Source organism: Sinocyclocheilus rhinocerous, unplaced genomic scaffold (genome assembly GCF_001515625.1).
Source record: "Sinocyclocheilus rhinocerous isolate Xijiao unplaced genomic scaffold, SAMN03320098_v1.1 scaffold395, whole genome shotgun sequence".
Classification (NCBI taxonomy): Eukaryota; Metazoa; Chordata; class Actinopteri; order Cypriniformes; family Cyprinidae; genus Sinocyclocheilus; species Sinocyclocheilus rhinocerous.
This window is the reverse complement of record NW_015660890.1, coordinates 486,147-509,669: the sequence shown is the minus strand read 5'-3', so window position 1 is coordinate 509,669 and position 23,523 is coordinate 486,147. Positions and strand designations below refer to the sequence as shown.

At 36.8% G+C, this 23,523-nt stretch overlaps 1 protein-coding gene across 2 annotated transcripts in view; it reads left to right on the top strand.

The window, feature by feature from the left end:
- Nucleotides 1-539: 539 nt before the first annotated feature.
- The window catches only part of LOC107726006 (solute carrier family 41 member 2-like), a 38,337-nt gene continuing 15,353 nt past the window's right edge, over nt 540-23,523 (top strand). The window contains exons 1-10 of one of the 2 annotated variants that reach the window (XR_001638204.1): nt 540-1,055; nt 1,737-1,844; nt 3,819-3,890; nt 4,549-4,693; nt 4,880-5,026; nt 8,485-8,632; nt 8,749-8,828; nt 11,843-11,974; nt 14,751-14,899; nt 18,270-19,201. Coding sequence is in view for 1 of the 2 variants with exons in the window: in XM_016535458.1 (XP_016390944.1) it covers nt 558-1,055; nt 1,737-1,844; nt 3,819-3,890; nt 4,549-4,693; nt 4,880-5,026; nt 8,485-8,632; nt 8,749-8,828; nt 11,843-11,974; nt 14,751-14,899; nt 18,270-18,455 (1,665 nt within the window). In the remaining variant the exon portion in view is untranslated. Of the gene's footprint in view, nt 1,056-1,736; nt 1,845-3,818; nt 3,891-4,548; nt 4,694-4,879; nt 5,027-8,484; nt 8,633-8,748; nt 8,829-11,842; nt 11,975-14,750; nt 14,900-18,269; nt 19,390-23,523 lie in introns of those variants that run through there. The other variant, XM_016535458.1, reaches the window with a different exon arrangement.

The following is a 23,523-nucleotide window of genomic DNA, read 5'->3' as shown; positions in this document are numbered from 1 at the left end:
TCAGATGTATAATATATTGGTATATTTCTAATAATATCAGTAAATATATGATTAGTTACTTACAGGCATAATAATGTGTTGTTCTGAACACATTATATGATGCATTTGTTCATTTCCTCTATGTTTTATAAGTTCTGTGAATTTTATCTTGCAATTTATTTTTTAATTTTTTTGCAGTTGTCAGATAAACGTTTTAATACGTGTCCATAAATATTAATACTGAAGGGGTTCAGAAGTTAGTTCCAAGTATGGAGTACTTAGTAATTGATGTTTAAGTAAATAAAGTTTAGACTGTGTACTAAACACTATGACTGCCAGTTCAGCATCTAGATCAAATAACCGCTGCTGACAGACTAAAAGAAAGCATATAATGATAGTGTGACCTCGAATGTGACGCTTTTGTTGATGAATTTCCTCTGTGCTTATCTTTATCAGGTCACTGCGATACTGTCAGGGCTTCTTCGTAGCTGTTATGGATGCCACCTGCTGTTTCTGCTGATCTGCTGCTCTTCTCAAAGTCCAGAGGGCCATGAGCCCAGCTAGTTCCTGTCTGCAATATGAGCCTCCGAACCATAGGGGGCGCTGTGCTCAGCTCCCTTGGCCCTAGTCTGGCAGCTCAGGCTGAAGGAGCCTGGAGCTCCGTCTCTTTCAGACCCATACCCTCCTTGCTTCAGACCATGGTACCTGCTGGTTACACCGCACTACAGGAGGAACGGCTGGCCATGGTGGACCTCGGCACGCCCAAGCCAGAGTCCCTCAAGAACGGGTTCCACCGCGAGCCCCGCCGCCACTCGGACCGCAGCAGCCGAACGTCCATCAGCATGTCTGATGCTGGAGATGGACACTATGCAGAGACGGAGCCCATGCTGCCTGAGGGCAGGCTTTCGGGAGAAGAGGCCGATGAGGAAGAGGAGAGCGAAGAGGAAGGGCAGCAGCAGGCACCTAGAAATATGCCCAAAGAGTCACCCCTCGCCATGGCATTGCAGATACTGGTGCCCTTCCTTCTAGCTGGGTTCGGGACGGTTTCGGCCGGAGTTGTACTGGATATAGTACAAGTGAGTTTTTGAAACTTTAAAGGGAGCATTTACTCACCTTTATGTTGTTACCAAACCTGTTTGTCTTTTTCTTTTGCGGAACTCAAAAGAAGGTATTTTGAAGATGATTTTGTCCATATAATGAAAATCAATGGGGTCCAAAATCACACTGGACTTTCATTTTATGAACAAAAAACACTGAAGCAGTTTTCAAAATATCTTATTTTGTGTTTCACAAAAATGGTGAACTGTCCCTTTAAGTATTAAACTTTGATGTAATTCGACTTACGATTTTTGGCTAACGGATAATAAAACTAGTCAAAAAAAAAAAACATAGTCACACATGGTTCTCAACCTTTTTGCCCTGACTACAGCATTTGAGGATAATATTTGAAGGCCCTCCTATCTAAGCTGTACCTCTGTTACTTCTGTTGTCATAAAAATGAATAAACTCAAAAATATTATGTCTGTTTAATGTTGAACTTTTATTTGTTAATTTTTTATTATTTCTATTTTTAATTAATTAATTAATTTATTTTTGCATTTTAAGTAAGATTATGGTAATATAACTAAATTTAAATAAGCTGTCTTATTTTTGGGGGGCCCCACTGGAAGTTTGTTGAGGCCCCCTAGTGGGCCCTGGTCCCCTGGTTGAGAACCACTCCATAGACCTAATAGAAATCTCTATTCTCTTTTTTTCAGCATTGGGAAGCATTTAAAAACATTACAGAAATCTTCATCCTGGTTCCGGCTCTTTTGGGTTTGAAAGGAAACCTAGAGATGACCCTCGCTTCCAGGCTTTCCACAGCGGTTAGTAGCCTAACTAACTTACAACTGTTTTCACATAATTGGATCTTGCTTTAGTTCACATTAGGTGTGCCTGTAATTTGATTAGAAGTGACTGTCAGCTCTCACAAGAAGTGCTCCACTGATGCTAAGTTGCTTCATGATGAGATCTTGGCCTGTTTTGGGCATGCTCTCACCTGTCAGGACCTGACGATTCATGCTAGTGCCCATCTCCACAGACTAGGCCTGGTAGTAAAAACCATATATCAGTGATAGAATATCTAGCAAGCCTGTTATTATGGTTATGACTCAATAGGTATTTCCAACCCCCATGTGTCTGAGTAAGAAAAGCACATGTAAGTTTTCAAGACAACATGTAATCTTTACTGTCTTATTGTGCACAATATTTTAAAGAAAAAGTTTGTTTTATAATCTTTTACTTACTATATATTTATACTTCTTACACCTCACTTGCGTATTTTCTGTTGATGTAAACAATAATGTCATTACCTCATCAACCACAGCAACTGAACATTTTGTCAAGTGTTTAAATAATCAAATTTAATAAATAAATAAAGGTAAAAATGTATTAAATATTATTTCGAAATATAAAATATAATTTATGTGCAAATGGTATAGATTTATACATTTTAATATTATTTATTTATTTTTGCTGCAACATGAATTTTGGGGTCATTTTTGTCACTTTGTGGCATTTTTGCCATGAGCAACATCAGCACCTTAATTTCTGACCCTTGTAAAAATGTGTTCCAAATGCTGTTTCTTGTCGTCTTTAAAAACGTATTGTGCATTTAAACCTTTCCATAGTTAAAGTCTCAGGTGTGTTTGTATGTGTGCATAGACAAAGATTATATAATCTAGTTTAGTAACAGATTCTCTCCCACTCTCCTCTCCTGCCCTTTCCTCTGGGCGCTGGAGTCTCGGCTGCTATCTGCTGCCAGAGTGATTTTTTTTTTTTTTGGTAGCTAGTGTGTTTTTTTTTTTCTCAGTCCGGGACTTTAGAGCTCAGAGGGGTTTCAGCTCATGCTGTTTAGCGTCTAGTGTCCTCATGGCAAATCTGTCGTCCCCCCTCGAGGTGAAAGAATAAACAAACCCTGGCGGTGTGGACCGTGCGGAGGAGAGGGGCGAAAGTACAGGCCTTCTGTTCACCCTCATGCAGCTGGGGGGGGGGAAAAGAAAAACACACACTGAGTCTATTGCCCTCAGACGGCTCTCTCCTACACGCTGCTCTTTCACATTTACATTTGTTTCCTGTATTTTCTTAAGCGCACACACTTGCGCACACACACTGGCTCATCGGTTGTGGAGTCGGCCATCTTGTTACTCTGTGGGCAGAGATCCATTCCAAACCAAAAATATTATTAACTTTTCCTCACATGTCAGTTTTTTTTTCTTTCAATGTAAAATACCCAATGCCAAAATCCACCACTCAGAACAGAAGTAATTTGGTCACATACTATTGTTTTCTTATTTTAGCTTTTAGGTCTAGAATCAAAAGATTAAAAGAAAACATTGTATTTTATATAATATTTTAAGCCTCTTTTTAGGGCCATTAAGATTTTTCTGCATTGTTATTCTCTTTTTTATTAATGTAAATTAAATTGTTAATATAAATCAATGTAATTATTGTAATTAATTACATTAAATTCAATACAACTTCTTATATATTACCATGATGTATAAATATGTTACAATTTAAATAATATATAATTTTTTTGCATAACACTAATGTAAAAATTGTCACTGCACAAGATCTTAATGGTCCTAAATAAAGTTGCTTTTATTTTTGGGTGAAAATGTTTGAAATATTTATCATTTATCAATGTTTTGTCAACTCTTCAACTTTTTACCTTTGCTTTTAAGTGCTAGAAAATTTGCATAAAACATACGTGTCACATCTTAGTGACCACAGTCCAGGTGACTGAATGTAATAGTAATGAGAGGAAAAAAATTGTTCATCAATTTTGTTGTCTTTAGGTGAATGTGGGGAAAATGGACTCACCCATAGAGAAGTGGAATCTTATTATTGGGAATTTGGCGCTGAAACAGGTAAGAGCTTTCAGTAGGGTTACATGTACTGTAGACTGTAAACAAGCAAACGCCATCAGGAACGTTAAATACGTTCACACACGGTTATTTTGCATCAGGGTTTTTACCTGGAAAAAGAAGAGAGATCTTATCAAGATTACGGGTTTCCATATTTACACAGACACTAATAAAACAAAGACAAAGTGAAGTGTCTGTGTAAGTATATATAATAAGTAATTAAAGATAAAATAAAAAATAAATATATTTGTAATATTTACATTAATGTATAACTTATATTGTTTTTGTAACATTTTTTGGTTATTTTATCTTTAAAATATATTTTTTCAAATATATAAAAATTAAAAATATAAGAAAATAATTAAAAACGAAATTAAAAAAATAATAAAATATCTATTTATATATTAAATAAAAAATAAATATATTTGTAATATTTACATTAATGTATAACTTATATTGTTTTTGTAACATTTTTTGGTTATTTTATCTTTAAAATATATTTTTTCAAATATATAAAAATTAAAAATATAAGAAAATAATTAAAAACGAAATGAAAAAAAGAATAAAATACCTATTTATATATTTAATAAAATAAAAAAGTATATATATTTTTTTAAATAAATGAAACCCATTGTTACCTCTGTCTGTCTCTCTTTCTCAGGTGCAGGCCACAGTAATAGGGTTCCTGGCAGCAGTAGTGGCTGTTGTACTGGGTTGGATTCCTGAAGGAAAGTTCCAGATCAGTCACGCCGTGTTGCTGTGTTCCAGTAGTGTCGCAACAGCCTTCATAGCATCTCTGCTGCAGGGTCTGTACAACAGATTAACCTCTAATACTCTTACATGTATTTACTAAAGCGTTTCTTTTCACAACAAATAATGGGCCACATTGTTAAATCACAATACCACATTAGTCATGTTTGTTATTAGTAACGTTTCACATTATGAATGTCCAGTTCCAAGTGAGTAAGGTGAACAATGTCTCTTCTCTTCAGGTATAATAATGGTGGGTGTGATTGTGGGCTCTAAGAAGACAGGCATCAACCCTGATAATGTAGCCACACCCATCGCTGCCAGTTTTGGTGACCTCATCACGCTGGCCATCCTGGCATGGATCAGCCAGGGCCTCTACAACTGCCTAGGTGAGAAAGATGTGTATAAAAAGAAGGGCTCTGTTCCAAACCCTAGTGAGCTGCCTAGCTAGATAGCATTTTTGGCGTCATATGCACACTCAAATTCAAAGTATGCTTGTACATAGTAAGTATGGACAACCTCAAATGAGTTCCATTTCGGTTAGGATGCTGCCTTCGAAGAAAGCAAACTATGTAGACAGCAGACAGCGAGGCAGCTCACTAGGAACTGTAAAAGAGACCGAAAGAGATTTATTTTTTGCCCAGAGTAGATAGTAGGTTAGAGTTTGATAAATCTGTAGCAGTTTCTCTCCAGCAGATCAGAGATACTTTCAGTTTTCTACCACTAGAGAGCGCAAGAATCCGTCACTTTGGATTTAGCTTTGAGTGAATTATGTTTAGATGCATTTGTCATAAAGCTGTCTAAAGAATATTATGTGGAAAAACTGAACATATTCCAGTCTTTATCTGTCATATTAAAGTGTGATCAGTAATATATCTTAAACGTAGCAGCACATTTCACACTCTCACACTCTATTGCAGGTGTCAGCAGATGTGAGGTGTGTAAGTTACAGTTTATGGGGCAGTGGGGTTGATATGTTTTATGGGTAGGGTCACGCTGCTAATGAGTCTGGCTCAGGACAATGAGAGTGTTGTGACACAGTGCATGACCTCGCTGGGTCTGCAGATTCTCATGAAATACACACACACACACACACACACACACACACAGGGCTCAGTATGTATCTCTCTCTCTTCTTGTGTATGTTTTTATATATATATATGTGTGTGTTTATATCATTTTTAATTTTTTTATATTTTAAGATTATGAAAATATTTTTAAATATAATGTATCATTAAATGGTACTATTAGAATAATTAGAAATTAAAATTCTTGTCCATGTATTCATTCCTGTTAGGTATATAATATATAATATATGCTTTAATTTTTTTTTTTAATTTATGCTTTGTTTTAAATTTTATTCATTTGAATGATTTATATGTTTATAATATATCTATGCAGAGAGAGAGAGAGAGAGAGTATTTTAATATCATGAAAATATTATATAATATTAAATTATTAAATGTTCCAGTTTTGACAGTTCCTAATTTCACTTTATTACCTTGTTTTAATTTAAAGTTACATTTTTCTATTTAAAATATGTAATAAGTAATTATTTATAGTTGGTATTTAGTTGTTTATTTTAATGATATAAAATGTTTCTAAATATTTTATATTATTAAATGTTAGTGTAATATTAATAAATTATATTTAAACTAACAAAGAACCAAAAAATTATTAATTTAGAAGTTAACTGTTGTCTATTCTTGTTTGTTTTTATTCATACTGTAAAACCTGTTTGAAAAGATCAAGGATCAGTTAATTTATCAGTTTTTTTTTTTAAATATGAATGATCACTTTAAATTTGGTTTTCAACATGGTTCTTTATGTTTGTGGCAACTTTTTCAAACATTTGGCACTAACAAGCATAGCCAAATAGCCAGCGTCTCTCTCACACACAAACACTATATCTAAAAAGTGTGAAAGTTACACGTGGGCCATCCTGAGCAGCGTTCTGGAGTGTTTATGCTGAGTTTAATGGGCCATGATGACTCAGTGTGATAAGCCCCAGACTGGTCCAGACTGAGCGCCGTGCTCCTTTTTTAGTCTTTCCTTTTCTGAGAGAGGTGAAGTGAGGTGAGGGCAAGGCAAATGGCACCACCGTGCCACGCCAAAACCATATCAGCCATGCCAACCAGCCGAGAAGAGAGGCTTCTGCCATCATTAGCGCACACCGCCCGTCTCACACTAAATATAGTCACACAGATGTTGCCTCTATGTTTGGGATTTAAAGATTTAGGCTGTTTCATGTGTGATGAAGAGTATCTAGCAAAAAGTGAAACCTCTTTTGCATCACTGTCTGCGTCAAAAGATTTGATTTTGTTTTTTTTAAGAAGATAATTTTTTCGCTCAATCTGCTCAAATCCAATTAGAGCCAGTCAGTACGGCTGCATGTACACAGCAACAGAATATGATTGTCCGTCCTGATCGGGGCGCCACATTAAGATTAACATGAACATTTTTGAGCAATGCCGCAAAACAAATTGGGAATCAAATCAATCATAGGTTTTGAGTCGATTTGAAAAGGAAGAATGTGCTACGTGAAAATGAATCAAATTCAAGAGACTACGGAAATGTTTTGAGTTGCTCATGAGACAAAAAAGAATCATGAATGTAATGCCATAATCTTTAGGAAACTTATATTAGGAAAGCAAATACAAACGTATAAAATGTATTGTGATATCCACAATATTACTTAGTTTTGTATTGCCAGTAAAATCATTGTAAATATATTTAAATACATTTTCAAAATATTCCAAAACCCCACATAGAAGTCATAACAAAATTCTAAGTGTGAGTTCAATTTATGTGCTCTGTCTGAACAGAAGCACAGCTGTGTAGCGAATCAGCTCATGGGGAAATATGAATAATTAATCATAACTAGTTATAATTAATTATAACAGGTGGTTTGTTTACAACATGGCGTCGCGTGTGCTATGTGAAGTTAGCGCTTCCTGTAACAAGTTGTTGTCACGGTAACCAATGCATGCCAGTGCAATCCAAGCAGTTTAGTGTCTGCCTATTGTTAAATTAAATGACAAATGGTGTGTCTGATTGGTCCAGACGCTACAGCTGACAACATGATTTCTGTCATCAACAAGATGTCAGTTGTGGTTATTTTTTCCTGTCAGTTTCCCGTTATGGCTGTCAATCCATCTCAGTTTTTGAAAAATGGCGTGTGTAGTGTGGTCAGAGTGCAGGACGACACTCCTGTTGAGTTTTCACTACTGTCTCTTATGGGAAAATTACAATAAAACAGCAACATTGTGTTAATAAGTGTTTTTTAGTTTATTATATTTTAAAATGTAATTTATTCCTGTAATGGCAAAACTGAATTTTCAGCAGCCATTACTCCAGTCTTCAGTGTCACATGATCCTTCAGAAATCATTTTAATATGCTGATTTGTGCTCAAGCAACATTTCTTATTATCAGTGTTAAAAGAGTTTCTGCTTAGTATTTTTGTGTAACCATAATTGGATTTTTTTTCCAGGATTCTTTGAATAGAAAGTTCAAAATAACAGCATTTATTTGAAATATTAATATTTTGTTACATTATAAATGACTTTACTGTCACTTTTGATCAATTTAATGCACCCTCACTGAAAAAAAGTATAAATTTCTTTCAAAAAGAAGAATATTTTAGTGACAGAAATCTTTTAGACAGTATTTTGTATAACATTTTGGCCACATATCTAAGAGCATGAAAGCAGCGGGAGTGTCCCAAACTGCCAATTTAGAATAATTATTAAATTATAAAAAGTGATTTAAATGTAAAATGTTTCTGTATTTTACCATAAATACAGAATCTGTATTCACTGAGGTGTTTCTCTCTGTCTGATTGATCAGACTCTCACCCATATGTGTCGTCTCTGGTGTGTGTCTTCTTCATGTGTCTGACTCCGCTGTGGATGGTCATCTCTTCCAAACACCCTGCCAGCCGTCAGCTGCTCTACTCGGGCTGGGAGCCCGTTATCACTGCCATGTTCATCAGCAGGTGTGAAACACACATACACACACCTCAAACACCTGGCCACAGATTCGCAACACATATTGAAAAAGCATGTGGATCTTCATTTGCCCCTCTAACGCAATAACATGTCCCTATTTCAGTATTGGAGGACTCATCCTGGACAAAACTGTGTCTGATCCCAACCTGGCTGGGATTGTGGTTTACACACCTGTTATCAATGGTGAGATTTGTTATTCTATACAAAAATATTCTATAGAGCTTGTACTGTTTGTCTTCCTTTGAAATCTGCAAATAGTTCAACACTGGAGAATAATTCTTGACGTTTTGGTCAATACTCTGCATAATAGGCCAAACTACATCAATATCTCCATTTTTACCTGTCTGTCTTGTGTCTTATTTGTCTTTTGAAAGGTTTAAGCTTTTAAAACCTTAATTTGTAGACCTTTATTCCTAACGCCCCCATGTCCACAGCACACATTGTTGCTCTCAGCTGATATTTCAGTCCCCTTTCAGACTGTTATTACCTCAAAGAAACATCTCTGCAATAACCGCCCTCTTTTAAAGTCACACAAGAATCCTTGTGGCAGATATAGCCACTTTTGTGATTTTAATGAGCATTTCCATATTGAGAAAAAGCCAAAGGATGGAATAAAGCTGAAATAGAGTTGGATGAGATTGAGCTGTAGGGTGAATTCATTAATTGCGGTAGTTGAGCTTCGCGTGGTAACAGGAGAGGAAGCCAGGACCATGGCACCTCCACAAAGAGCCATACGATTTTTAATTAAAGCACACTAATGAGAGACATTTACGCTGTCTGCAGCCTGTCTATGTTCTCCCGCCCAGACCACCAAACAGCTGTTTGAATCTCTGTGTGTGTGTGTGTGTGTGTGTGTGTGTGTGTGTGAGTGAAAGAAGACAGAAATTTATATCAGAATATCTCAAAATCAAAGGTTTTATTCTCAGTTCTAACAGAGACGTAGAACTGAGTAGAGAAGGAATTACTGGAGGAAAGAGTGAGATAGGATGAGTAACAGAGGCTTCTGTGGTTTATCTGGCCAAACAGGAAGCGTGTCAGAGAAGGTAATTTAAATGATTGCAACATACACATGCTCATGTGCCACTTTGGTAGAGGAAAATAGTTTCCATTATACGTAAATAGAGCAAAGTCAGACCTCTCTTATCATTCCCAGTACGAGGATGGGTCACAGTGGTCGAATGGTTGCCCAACAAACCAATTAGTGTGGTTTATCTAGATTTTTTTGTACATCTTTTTTTAGTACTAAGGTTTTTAGTGGCACTGCTTTAATTAGCGTGCTGTGCTTTAGCCGTAAGACATGTATGATAAAACTCTCAGAAAAGCATCTTTAAATTCATCCCAATTAAAACTACAGCATATATCTATACATTCAGACAGAACTTTTTGGCTATTACATTGCATCTCATGCTATTTTTCTTGATAGTCTCTCTGCAAACATTGCATTTATTTAAAGTAGTTCTGTTTTGAACAGAACAATGTTTTACAAAAATTCCCTTCAGGACTTGTCCAATGGGAGTCAAATAAACCTGTATCCAGCCTAATAATTATACAGACCTTATTATAAACAGATTAAAAATAATTAGTTTTGCACATCCCAACCCAGACAGTGTACTTACCGAAAAACCAATTGGGACCATAATAGACCCCTGCTGCACACCCAGCCAAAGTCTCATCAGATCTGTGACCCAGATTACGGCGTCCATATATGTTAATCCTGCTGCTTGGACAGAAATGAGGTTGCATATCATCTCCATTTCCTGTTGGCAGACATAGCTAAAACAAGCATCGGATTAATTGGACCTGGTTGCTCCAGGAAAGGTCAAAAAATTCCTATACACTCCTTTCTCATGCCCCCAACCCATATCCAAAATGCCATGTTGTTGCTTGTTTGTGAGAAATTGAAGAAATTTTTGACCTGGACGGTTAATCTGAACCACAGACACTTGCCCACACACTCCTCCATACAGATGGCATCTCTCCAGCACTGCCACAGGGACGTGGCACAGTGTGGCGTAATGGTAACCTCTGCATTAAACATAAACACGGCCTTGTTGGGGCTAATTGTGCAGAAGCCTGAGCTGTGCTAAAAGATAATCATTCTCCCTCAAGTCTGCTCTTTAACGATGGGAAATGTTATTGCCATTGTGGGCATGAATGTACTACTGTATGTGCGAAATGGATTTGCTGTTATTGTAATTCAGATTACCGAATTCCTGTTTGGCTGTGAACTGAATGTATATTTTTTTAAATAATGTCCATTCGTCTTGACTGTCCACTCTCAGTTACTAAACATTTTGAAAAAAACATTTCTGGCTGTTTCTCCTGGAGTGGCAAGTTGGGCAATAGCTTTTTAAAGCAATTCCCAAATCCCCAACAGTTGGTTGATGGATTTGGCAGTGTCTTCCTTCACTAAAATTTCTATCTTTTCAATCAAATTTTTCAATCATTTTTTATTTCTGTTTTATTATATTCTATTCATCTAGATTCATTCTGTTTCATTCTATTTAGTCCTTCTGCTCTTCTACTCTATTCAGCTCTGTGCAATTGTAGTTTATGTAGTTGTATTGTGTGTTCTCTTCTGTTTGATTTGTTTTGTTCTCTTTACAAATATCCATTGTATTTTATTCTATTTTATTCCATTCTGTTTAGCTCTATTTCAAAAGCAGATGTTTTAGTTCAGCAGAGTGGCAAGCCAGATGGTATAAAAAGAGGAGAGAATGTGTATGTTCAGTCAGTCTCTGTGTTGTCCGTTCTGTTCTGTCCTCTGTCTCCTGTCTTTCTCTCTCTCTCGCTTGCTTGTCTTCCCCCAGAACTGTTGGGCGTGACATATCGTTACTGCGGCTCTGGACACCACTCTACTAGAGAGAGAGAGAGAGAGAGAGAGAGGGGAAGGGCTGTGCTGTGCGTGTTGGTGTGTGAGAGAAAGAAAGAGAGAGATAAAGAGGCGGTGGACAAAAGCAGAGCTAGTACTGGTGACTCATGGCTGCCAGTCTGACAGTGAAAAAAATGAAGCCTGTATACATAGATTTCACTGCAGAAGCTTCACTGACATGACAGTTATTCGCAGATTTACTTTTAAGTCTCAAACGTGTTTGAAACCGGCAACAGTTTTTTTTTCCTCATTTTTAGTTCATGTTTTGTCCTTGTACTCTCAGTATATACAGTATTTGTCTGATATGTGTACTATTATATTATAGGTATTGGAGGAAACCTGGTGGCCATCCAGTCCAGTCGGATATCCACCTACCTGCATTTTCACAGCACCCCTGGGGAGGTTCCTGACGAGGCCAAGGGTTGCTACTACCCCTGCCGCACTTTCTGTGGCACAGGTAACCCCAGCCATTGCCCCAGTGTGCTTTAAATCACACCAACGTGTGCCCTAGACACATTCTAGTGCATAATAGATCAAAAAAAGTGAAATATATAGCCATGTTTGACCCTGTACACTTTTAGAAATTAAACTCTTTAAGCACACATGCTAGTTTATTTAATTTGTCCATGAGCCATGTCCATCAGTGAATATACATCACATGAGAAAATATCATTTCCACTACATAACAATATTCCATTCATTCTGTGGTGGAAATGAAATCCAAAACCTTTTTGTTAATAAAATGACTGCATTTAATGAATCCTAAATACACAAAAGTAAATAATATTGTCACATTTTCTGAATAATTTGACACATTTTTTAAAATATTAAATAACAATCTACTATTAAAATCTAAATTTTTGGTCTAAATTTAATCTAAATTAAACTAAGGCACAAGAACAGTTTTTTTCCCGCAGGCTATATTCAGCCGAAACAATTAAACTTTCATAATTATACATCGTCCATCACAACTGACATATTAATACACAGAATCTAAAATTTGTACACTTGTAAACTGCACACTTTGTAAATAACATATCTGCACACTTATAGCATATCTGTACATTTATTTAAACAACTAACATTTTTTTCCTATACTAATTTTATTAGAGGCAAAATTGCTGGCTGTGGTGGAAATTGTTCCATAACTGGCAGAAATGTGGGGCTGCCATAATTTTAATGTGAAAATTAATATTTTAAACAAATTTTAAATACATTTTTATGTAAATTATTTTCACACTCTCATTTTTGCTATTTTATTGGCTGGCAAAGTGGATACAAATTAATAAAGAAATAAAGAATAGGATTCAAGGCATGACGTGGCTCAAACCTACACCTCCCGCATGAACACCACAGCTCAGTACGTGTGGAGCATGTGTGCTAAAGGGCTCCAAACCGCTCATGTAATTTTAAATCCTCATAACATCCTTTAAGGCCTACAAATTTAAGGAGAGTGACTTAAACACACTTTGAAGGCAGTTTTTGTTTTCATAGCCTGTATTAAAGAGAGCGAGAACAAGTAACCAGTGTTTAGAGCAACATCCCTTACCAGGGCTTGCAAGTGTGTATACATTAGCTTTAATGGAGTGTGTGTAACGGTGGGTTGTGTATAACGATCCATCTCGGAGAAAAGCAGAGAACGCTTCCTATAAACAACAGAGGCTGCGGATGGCATGTTGATGCCGAAGCTTTGATGCAGGGCTCTTTCTTAGAGAAACAAGAGGACTCTGGGGATAGAGTCCAGATGCCCGAGTACATGAGGGGCACGGTGCCCACTGCAAGCTCAGCAGTGCCATCTGGAAAGATGGGCATAAATCTTCCTCCTTCAAGGGCTCTGAGTGCACAGGTATGCCATACTGCGGGGGCTGACAGGATGCTAATGGAGTGAGAAGTGTCGTGTTTGTGAATAAGATATGCATATTCACTTAAAATATATAGAATAAATCAAATATGCTACATTATTTACAAACAGCTACACACGTGCACAGATCGCAAGTTGAGGGTTGTTTGTGTCTGTGGTGTTTCAGGTGTCTTAATGCTGGATGCTTTAAGATGACCGATTTCACCTTGGATATCATTGTGGAAAATATTCCGCTCACTCATCCTCCATTATGATAAACAGGAAAGTTATTTTGGTAAAAGATTACAATTGTTTTTGTTGAAGTAATATTATGGAAAAGCTAAAATGTATTAAAAATCATTTTCATTCATTGAAATTAACCTGAAGTAATAAAATTATATATCTTACATATTAAAAACTTAAACGTCTTAAAAAAAAGAAGAAATGTTGCCTTGTCAACTAACTGAAATACATTTTTTTTAATTGAGTTTAAATTTCAATTCAATTCAAGTTTATTTGTATAGCGCTTTTCACGATACAAAACGTTGCAAAGCAGCTTTACAGAAAATGTTACGTTTTTACATTATATTTAGGAGTAGGTTATTAGTGGTTACTGACAGAAATGTACAGTAAAAATCATGCAGATAGTTACAAATTGCATGTAATCAAACAGACGGTGAACCCTATTAACTGCAATGATTATATGTTGCGATTATATGTTAAATGTTTAAACTGAGTTGCTAAAGTTACTAATACTAAAATAAAAACTGAAATAAAACTAAATATAAATATTAAAAACTAATAAAAATGACAAAAGCAGATAAAATGAATAAAACCTCAACTAAAATTAAAACTGAGAAAATAAAAAATACAAATAAATAAAAAAAATAAATGGATAGAAAAATAAATAAATAAATACAATAAAAGTATATAAATAATACAAAAATGAAAAATATTTCATTCTAATGATATATAATTAGATGAGAAAATAATCATAATTTGAATATTATGAAATATATTTATATAGTATTTAATTTATAATATTCTTTTATTTCATATTATTTACATTATTTATGGGCGGGGCTAAAGATGCAATGATGTAGAAGTAGGTGTTGGATCTGCAGAGGCAGTCTTTCATTGCAGTATGACGTCATACTGAGATGAAATATGAATCACCATTTTGGCAGCTTGATTTCAATGAAAGCTGTTTTTAGATTAATGAGGAAGTTTTTCTAGTACAATGTTGGACCTCTTATATGTCAAAATATTAAGGAAAATTTGAAAAAAATTTGATTTCTCAATTCATAACCCCTTTAATATCATTACCATTGTTGTTATTCAGATTTGATAAAAAAAATTTTTATTTTTTTTTCCCCCCTCCTCTCTTTTTCAGGGGCCAATCACAGGTCAGCACAAGTACTGCTGTTACTGGTCATCCCTGGTCATTTGATCTTCCTGTACACCATTGATCTGATGGAAAGGGGTCACACCTCACTGACGCCCGTCTTCATGGTCGTGTATTTGGCTGCTGCTCTTTTCCAGGTGAGCGTGACAAAAATAGGGCCTTCTAACCGAGCATCAAGGCACTGACATCTTCACATGAAAGTTTACAGGCTGTGCGGTGCAGTTATTTCCATGCTGTTTAGAGAACCTGTCATCACTATATCTTTTTATTAAATCTGACACCTATTTGAGGCTCAGCTGTAAGCACTATTTCCTGTAGCAGACTAAAATGTCAGGCTATAATCATAAAACCAGACACCCGTTTTATGATGCAGGTCTGGGGAATCTATTTCATCCTCCGTGTAATCGCGATGAATGTGCCGCCAGCAGCCCACATGTAACAATGTTACAACATGCAGTTGTTTCCATCATAAACCTACGAGCCTTTTAGAAAATCCCCAGAGCTTTTAGACGCCCCATTTCCCCTCTGAATGAAGCAGCGATGGCATTAGCGATAGCGAGCAGGTGTTGTTTGTGTGTGTAAGTGGGTGTGTATGTATCTGTGAGTGTTTGGTTATTCCAAAAGGGTGTTTTCATAAATTGTTTGGATCGCAGTTAAGATCAATTACCCGCAGAGAACCTCAGTAAGTGCATTCAGCGGCTGGCGTGCGACTGCGTGGAATGTGTGGTATTTTTAGGAAGTTTGTGTGTATGTGTACATTGTACGTGAAACGCCCTCTCTAACCTAAACACACACGTCTTTGAGATCCGCAGCCGCACTGCTTGACTTCAGAAGGATTCGAGAGGAGAGAGACCGGAAAAATGAGTGGGGCCATTAATTGGGTTTTTCTGCTGCTCAGATATTTATTTTGTGTATCTTGAATTATTTGTGTACATAAATCATCAAATTCTAACTCTCCTTCTTATGTTTCTCAAAACTTCTCAATTGTATAAATTGATTGTAGTATATTTGCACAAATTTTCATTTTGGATACTATTTATTTAACTGTAATTACACAAAAAAACACTTAATACTATAATAATGATAAAACTATAATAAACTATAAAAATATAAGTTTAAATTGTTAATAATAATTAATTAGCTATAAAACAATACATTGAGATTATAAAATATATATTTATAATATTTTATTATATTACGTATATTTTTATCACAAAATGGGCAAAAAAAACACTATATAAAACCCTTATATGGCTAAATTATGCTTCTCAGAACAAAATCTTTCGAACAGAAGTTCACCATTATTAGCCAGCTATAGCTTGGCTTGTTGAACGTATGTCTAGTGCCCTGAAAGTGGCCCCCTGACCTCTGACCTTCATGGGTCTTCAAATACAAGGCATCTATAGAATTCCAGAAAAAACTGAGTCTGCTTTAGAAGACATTCCAGGGTTAAATGAAGTTCCCAGTACATAGCTGTTAAGTATTTTTGGTGACGCTGTACAGAGGGGTCTAAATTGGATATTCACATGCCTCTCCAGGGACAGTCAATGAATTGCCTCTTCCAAAAATTTGGATGAGAAAAAAATCCACAGAAATCTTTTGTAACAGTAAAGTATTTACTATCACTTTTTATCATGTGAACATATCCTTGCTGAATAATAGTATTATTTATTTTAAAAAAGAAAGAAAAAAAAAAGCACCGACTCCAAATGCTATTCTTTTTCATTTTTTATTCATCAAAGAAACCTGAAAAAAGTATCACAAGTTCCAAAAAAATATTAGACAGCACAACTGTTTCCAGCATTGGAAATTCCATTTCCATCACACTGGCGTAATGGCAGATGGCAATTCCGCTTTACATCACAAAATAAATTACATTTTAAAGCATATTGAATTAGAAAACCGTTATTTTAAATTGAAATAATATTTCAGAATATTATTGTTTTTACTTTATTTTATCAAATAAATGCAGCCGTGATGAGCATAAGAAACGTCTAAGAAAAAAACGATCCCAAACTTTCGAACAATAGTTATTGTTTTCAAGCGCTTGTTGAACTGTTTGCTAGTTTTATGACAAAATTACGTACTTTCAAACAAGAAACAGCTGTAATATGTCATATTGCAAACTAAATTGTATCGTTCACATTCCGTTTACTTTTAACCTTTTTTCTGCAGCCACTGTGAACCTAAAAATGACACTGTGCTAACCTTTGCTTTCAGCGAGTTTATGAGTTAGCTAAATCTGACACAACCTTCCTTAAGGGAACCTCAAATAGAGTTTAGCTACTCATTATATGTACTCTGTCTGTACTGATTATAATTAGCTTTATATAAAACAACAGGAGTGTTATACATCCTCATTTAGACGTGTGTGTGTGTGTGTGTGTGTGTGTCTGTGTGTGAGTGTACGCATGAAAGCCATGCAGCATCTCTGACTGCTTTCTCTGTCCTTGTGAGTGATGGAAAAGTGTGTTTGCGCAGGGTGGAACTACAAGGCTAATCTTGTCAGGCCTCAACAGCTTGTGTACATTAGCAAACCATCACTTTCCTCGGCTACTCGGAGGGCCTCCGGCATTCCCTTCCTAACAGTTTAATCGTTAATTAATAGAACCCTAATAAAAAGCGAAAGGGAAAGAGAAAGCGAGGCAAAAGGTCGCAAGGTTAATTATTGAAATAATGTCACAAAACTCATCTTGCCTGGCAGGCACAATTAATAGCCTTTAAAATGGCCATTTATTTCCTGCTACCTAAATTGAAGTTTAAAATCTGCAGCAGAGAGCGAATCGCTTTTTAACCATCTCGCGCTGACCTTAATATAACGGATATAAATGAACGCCGCCCGGCTGGAAAACCAGAGCGTCAGACCTCCAAATAGAGTTTCACACCGACCTGTCAGCCTGATTAATGGGCAGGCCTCGTTTTTATTTCACTTAAATGAAAAGCCTTCGCTCACACATGCATGGAAACGCGGGGGCGGCTGGCGAAAAGCCTTCAGGAATTGCTGCGGTCCATCTTTTTAACTTCCAGTTGAATGCAAGATGAAGATTTGAAATGTTACATCTCCATTAAGCAAACAAGCTGGCATCCACTGGGCCGCACTGATTCAAAAGAGCATTTTAATAGTCTGCGATGCTCAGCGAAGACAAACACGGGGCTAATTTGCTGGTGTTTAATGAGCTGCGCGCTAGATGAAAAGCCTTATGATGTTTAGATCTGAAGCCGTTTCGGATATTTGTCTTAAATGTGAACGCCGTTTTTCAAAAGAATGGGATCTTGTTTAATTTCCGAGACGAGCTTTTCAAAGAAGCTCCATAAACAAAAACATTGTGTTGCTTCTAGAATAACTCCGTCTGTCGCTTTTTGGTTTAGAGCTTCCTGTTTGTGTGTGTGTGTGTGTGTGTGTGATTGTGTGGGAAAGTTCATCCAAAGGTACAGCGGAAGGGACCGTGGTTTTACGCAAGAGCGCAGCTTGAAAACGTTCTTGTGTGCGTTTTCTCTTCATCCCAGGTGTTCTTGTTGCTTTGCATTTCTGACTGGATGGTGCACTCCATGTGGAAAAGCGGGAAGGATCCGGACAGTTTCTCTATCCCGTATCTGACAGCACTGGGCGACCTGTTGGGAACCGCCCTCCTGGCTCTCAGCTTCCACTTCTTGTGGATCATCGGGGACCAGGACAGTGATGTGGGTGACTAAGGTCTTTCTTTGACCTTTGACCCGCAGATCAAAATATTCCATACTTGCTGTCTTCACTTATTGCCTTGAATGGCTGCTTGTCGGGCATAAAAACAAACTTATTCAGTTCGTGACTCTTCTTAAAGTGCCAGATGATTTATTAGCTGCCTCGAAAGATTCGAAAAGCGGCAAAGCTTCTCCATCATTTCAAACAGGGTGATTTCTGGTGCATGTGTCTGGCGGTACGAAAAGCTTCTTTAATGCTCACTTTATCAGCACTATAGCAGTGGAAGGACCAAATACAAACCCTAAAAACAAGAATATGTCTGGTGATTGTACTTTTTTTATTTGTCTTTGTCTTTCTTTACTTATTTACCCATGTTGCTTTGTCGTCTCTTTTGAGACTTGAGACCAGGTCCTCATGTCTGTCCAATCAAGTCAGACCTTATTACAAGTATAGCTGCACAGTTTTACTCAACCAGTGCCAGATCAATTCATATAAACCTCTGTAATGCAGTTTGAGAGTTAAAGTATTGCTTTGTATTGCTTAATAGAGTACTAATATATATCAGCTTTGAGAAAAGGGAATAGACCTTCAACTGCTCGTTTAAAGAGAAACACAACGGTCTGAGTATCGATTGGAAATGTCAGACTTTGTTTTTCGGTCTCCAATTACGTCCGTGTTTAATGGTCATGTATGCAACCAAACGAAATGGAGTGAATGTGCAACATAGACACTCTAAATGAAGTCTTATATATATATGTGTGTGTGTGTAAAGATTTTTGTACATTGTTACTAAGGTGCCATGAACAGCATTTTTCTATGGGGAAAAAAAATTGTTTCTAATGGCACCAGTGGGGGATTCTTTGTGTTTCTTTCTTGCCATGCTTTTTTGATACTCAAAATGTTTAATAAAGGTTCAATTAAAATGTATGTCCAATATCCTGATGTTTATTTTTTTCATCCTTTGGACTCCTGAGGCCCTAATTTAATTCTGTCGACTGTAATTACCTGTATATGATGTCTTTCGAACTGCAGGGATGCAGCGAAACCTCTCATCGATTTAGAAACCTCTTGTGCTTTTATGAGAAAGCTTTATGTACATTTTAGCAGAAGGTATTCGCTTAAATAAACAATAAAACGTGAACCATAAAGGGGTTTTATTTGATTACGAAGAGCACTGCCAAAAAAAATACATCAGGCACTTCATAGTGTGCTCCTAAAATTTGCGCTTTACTCCACCTGTCAGCAGTTTTGTCAAACTGAGCTTTTCAAACTCATTAACCAAGCTCAGTTTTGTCACTTGATTTGCAGTTTGGTGGCCTGCTATTACTTTATTCACACATTAGCTTATTTATTTTATTACCTTTTACAAATCTCATTATTGGCTATTAAATGCGACTAGATTACACACACTTTCCAGACATCACTTATCACTCAACATTTTTGACATGTCTAGTATATTATTGTCGACAGTCTAAAACAAAAGGCCTCTGTGTGAGTGTTTGGGAGTCTAGACAGGCCATGTTAATGATGGTTGTTGAACTCTCCTGTCTTCAGGGTTTAATGGGGTTATTTGAGCGGTGTGGTGAAATTTGAGCCTGCTCATAAACGGCCCCCAAATCGAGCCAGAGGGACCATGCTGTTTAGCACTATTAAAGCAGACCCAATCCCCCAATGTAGCCCACAGCCCGCATCCCTCATGTTCACCACTAACAACAAACAGGTCATCAAGCCAATGTACTGCTCTTGTGGAGCTAATCAGAGCAATGACTTTAAAAAGTGACTTTGATTTTTGTGGGTTTTTGTTGTTTCCTGCTGGAAAATTAGAGGTTTTAAATGGTCTCTAGTTGGGCCAAGCTGGTCTGAATGGTTTATTTGCTTGACTAGTACATGGTGGACCAGGTTTTGTCCTGGTAGACCACCTTGGGCTAGCAAAAACCAGCTACCCTGTTCCAATAACCAGCTTTAGTTTCTTAAAGAGACCGTTCACTTTAAATGAAGATTCTGGCATCATTTACTCACCCTGATTTTCTTATTTTGTAGAACTTAAATGAGGAAATGTTATGAGGATTGGGATCAAGGATTTTGGATAATAAAGCACCGTAAGAGTAGTCTGTATAACTCATGCACTATGCTCAAAGTCATATGCCTTTGCCATCACTAATCATCGGGTACATCTTAAAGATGGGATTTGGAGTCATCCCCTGGCACGAGCATGAGGGATGAAAGTTAAATACAAGCCAAAATGATGGTTTAGACTAAAGGACTTCATCCAACAACTCCACTTCAATCAGTTGTGAGGGCCGCTGGACTTTACAGCATGCTCTTTGCTCACTGTGGTCACTTTTATTTCTCCATTTGGACTACTTATCGAACATTTTCATTTTATCCAGCACCATTTTTGACCTGAAATCGTTTTGAAATGTGGCATGCCAGTGCAGGGATATTTTAAAGCGATAATTCACCAAAAAATGAAGAAAAATGTTACAGAAAATGTTATCATTTGCTCACTCTCATGTCGTTCCAAACCTGTATGAGTTCCTTTCATATGTGAAGCGCAAAAGAAGATATTTTGAAAAATGTCTCTTTTGTTCATACAGTGAAAGTCAATGGGGTTCAGCTTGGTTTTAGAGAAAAACTATTGAAATATTCTCCAAAATATCATCTTTTGTGTTCTCCAGAAGAAAACAAGTCAAAGAGGTTTAGATCGAAATGAGGGTGAGTGAATGATGCCAGAATTTGTATTTTTTGGGTCAACTGTCATGACTTTAATTTAAACATGTTTTGAAAATGTTTGCTTCATCCTTTTCCTCTTTATCATCAGTATTTGCTCAAATCAGCCATGAGAGAGAAAGATGTCAGCAAAAGCTGTCATGCTTAGACACCAACAGAGAGCGGTTTCTGCCATTCTGGTGTTAAATTCCTCCTCAAGCTGAAGCTGAAGCCAAAGGGTTGAAGGAGTTCAGCTGTTGTGCAAATGGATTGCTATGGATTAATCAAGTATACAGCACTGAGAAACCCTTCTCAGGGAAATGAATGGATGGAAAATCTCAGCTGTGATTGAACCACAACCAATTTCATCCTTGGGAATTAAGGAACACTTCAGTCAAAATATCTTGCGAGTTGGGTTTTAGAGCTTGGAGATTATACCAAATTATAGTCGTTTTCATCTACGCCTGCATATTAGCAGTAAACAGCGTAGCGGTCCCTAAGGGAACAACATATAAATTCCCACAAACATCATCATTTCATAAGTTAGATAATGACAGAGAACTGTTGCCAGCTCGACCCTGCACATGTTCGCTGAGAAAACCCAAACCCTATCGCAATGCCAAGTTTGATGTGGCTGAAGGACCTAATTCAGAGGATGAACTTCGCCCTAGCTGTAAATGAATTGGTGTATTCTGAGCGTTGTTGAGAGGTTATGGTGGAGGGTGGAGTGGGGACGACCATAGCAGGTGCAGTAGCATGAGAATTGCACATTCAGCAAGAAAAAACCCCAAAGCTCTGGATTTTCAACGCGAAGTTAGGTTTTGGCTGCAATCTCGCTTTTGACACCAAAGTGACAACCCGCTACTGAAGCACAAAGACTGCACATGAATCTTTCTTCACAGTGAAGTGACACACATTTTTCTGGCAGCCTGTAACGCAGATCTGTTGCACCTATGTGGCACAAAAGCTTGGCACGCTTTTGCGTTTCCTCTTGCATCAAATCTTCAAAGGTCCCATTTCAAATCTTGCTGGGATATAGCGGGGCGCTCATATAACCAAACACATCTGGACTCACCACAAGTCCTGGGAGGCCCTGCAAGCACCACAAGGTCAGCCATATTGTCAGAGACTCAAAAAACATGGCCTTGCTAAGAGGCTAATAACTGGGTTCTTTGATACAGTAATGATGATATTATTAGGGAGTATTTAGTCTCGCAAAACCACATATTTGAAGAATAAAGTCTAGTTTGCTTTGTAGCTTCTTACAGAAAACAGCATATTGTTGATTGATATGTAAACAGTCAACCACTTTTCAGTTAGTTTGGGTTAATCTAAAATAGTTGATAGCAAAAAAACTAAAGTGCCAGTCCAAAACACAAGACTTATAATGTGAATTTTTGTCTTTCCAAAATAATTGAATATTATAATATTAGGGGGGCCTATATAGAATTTCAGAGAAAGAAACTTTAGTTTACATATGTTTGCCACATTTTATGGTAGCACTAAGTGCCTCAAACAAAACTATTTTAAGCCTCTAACCTGGCAAAGTCTACTTATTAATTCCTCCTCAAAGACCTTCATTTAATCAATTCAGAACCGAACCTAATGACTTTACGTTAACAGTTCTCTCACATTCTTTCCTCAAAGCAGTAAAATATTCTGACGGTGTTTTCTGCACTACAATTCACTGCACAACCGCTAGTGACTCTACAGCGCGACACATACAGGTGTAGGTGATTAACCTATGTCCGATTACTGAACAAATGACTCTTTTTAGTTGGATCTTTTTAATGAATCATAGACATACAGCACAACCACTGTATTCCGTTTCCTGAACAATGACTCTTATGAGTCGATTCTTTTAAATGAATCATAAACATTGAGCGCAACCACTGTATTCCGTTTCCTGAACAATGGTTCTTAGGAGTCGATTTTTTAAATAAATAATAAACATAGAGCGCAACCACTGTATTCCGTTTCCTGAACAATGACTCTTATAAGTCGATTCTTTTAAATTAATCATAAACATTGAGCGCAACCACTGTATTCCGTTTCCTGAACAATGACTCTTATGAGTCGATACTTTTTAATGAATCATAAACATAGAGCGCAACCACTGTATTCCGTTTCCTAAACAATGTCTCTTATGGGTCGATTTTTAATGAGTCATAAACATAGAGCACAACCAGTGTATTCCGTTTCCTAAACAATGTCTCTTATGGGTCGATTTTTAATGAGTCATAAACATAGAGCACAACCAGTGTATTCCGTTTCCTAAACAATGACTCTTATGATTCGATTTTTAATGAATCATAAACATAGAGCACAACAAGTGTATTCCGTTTCCTGAACAATCACTCTTATGACTTGATT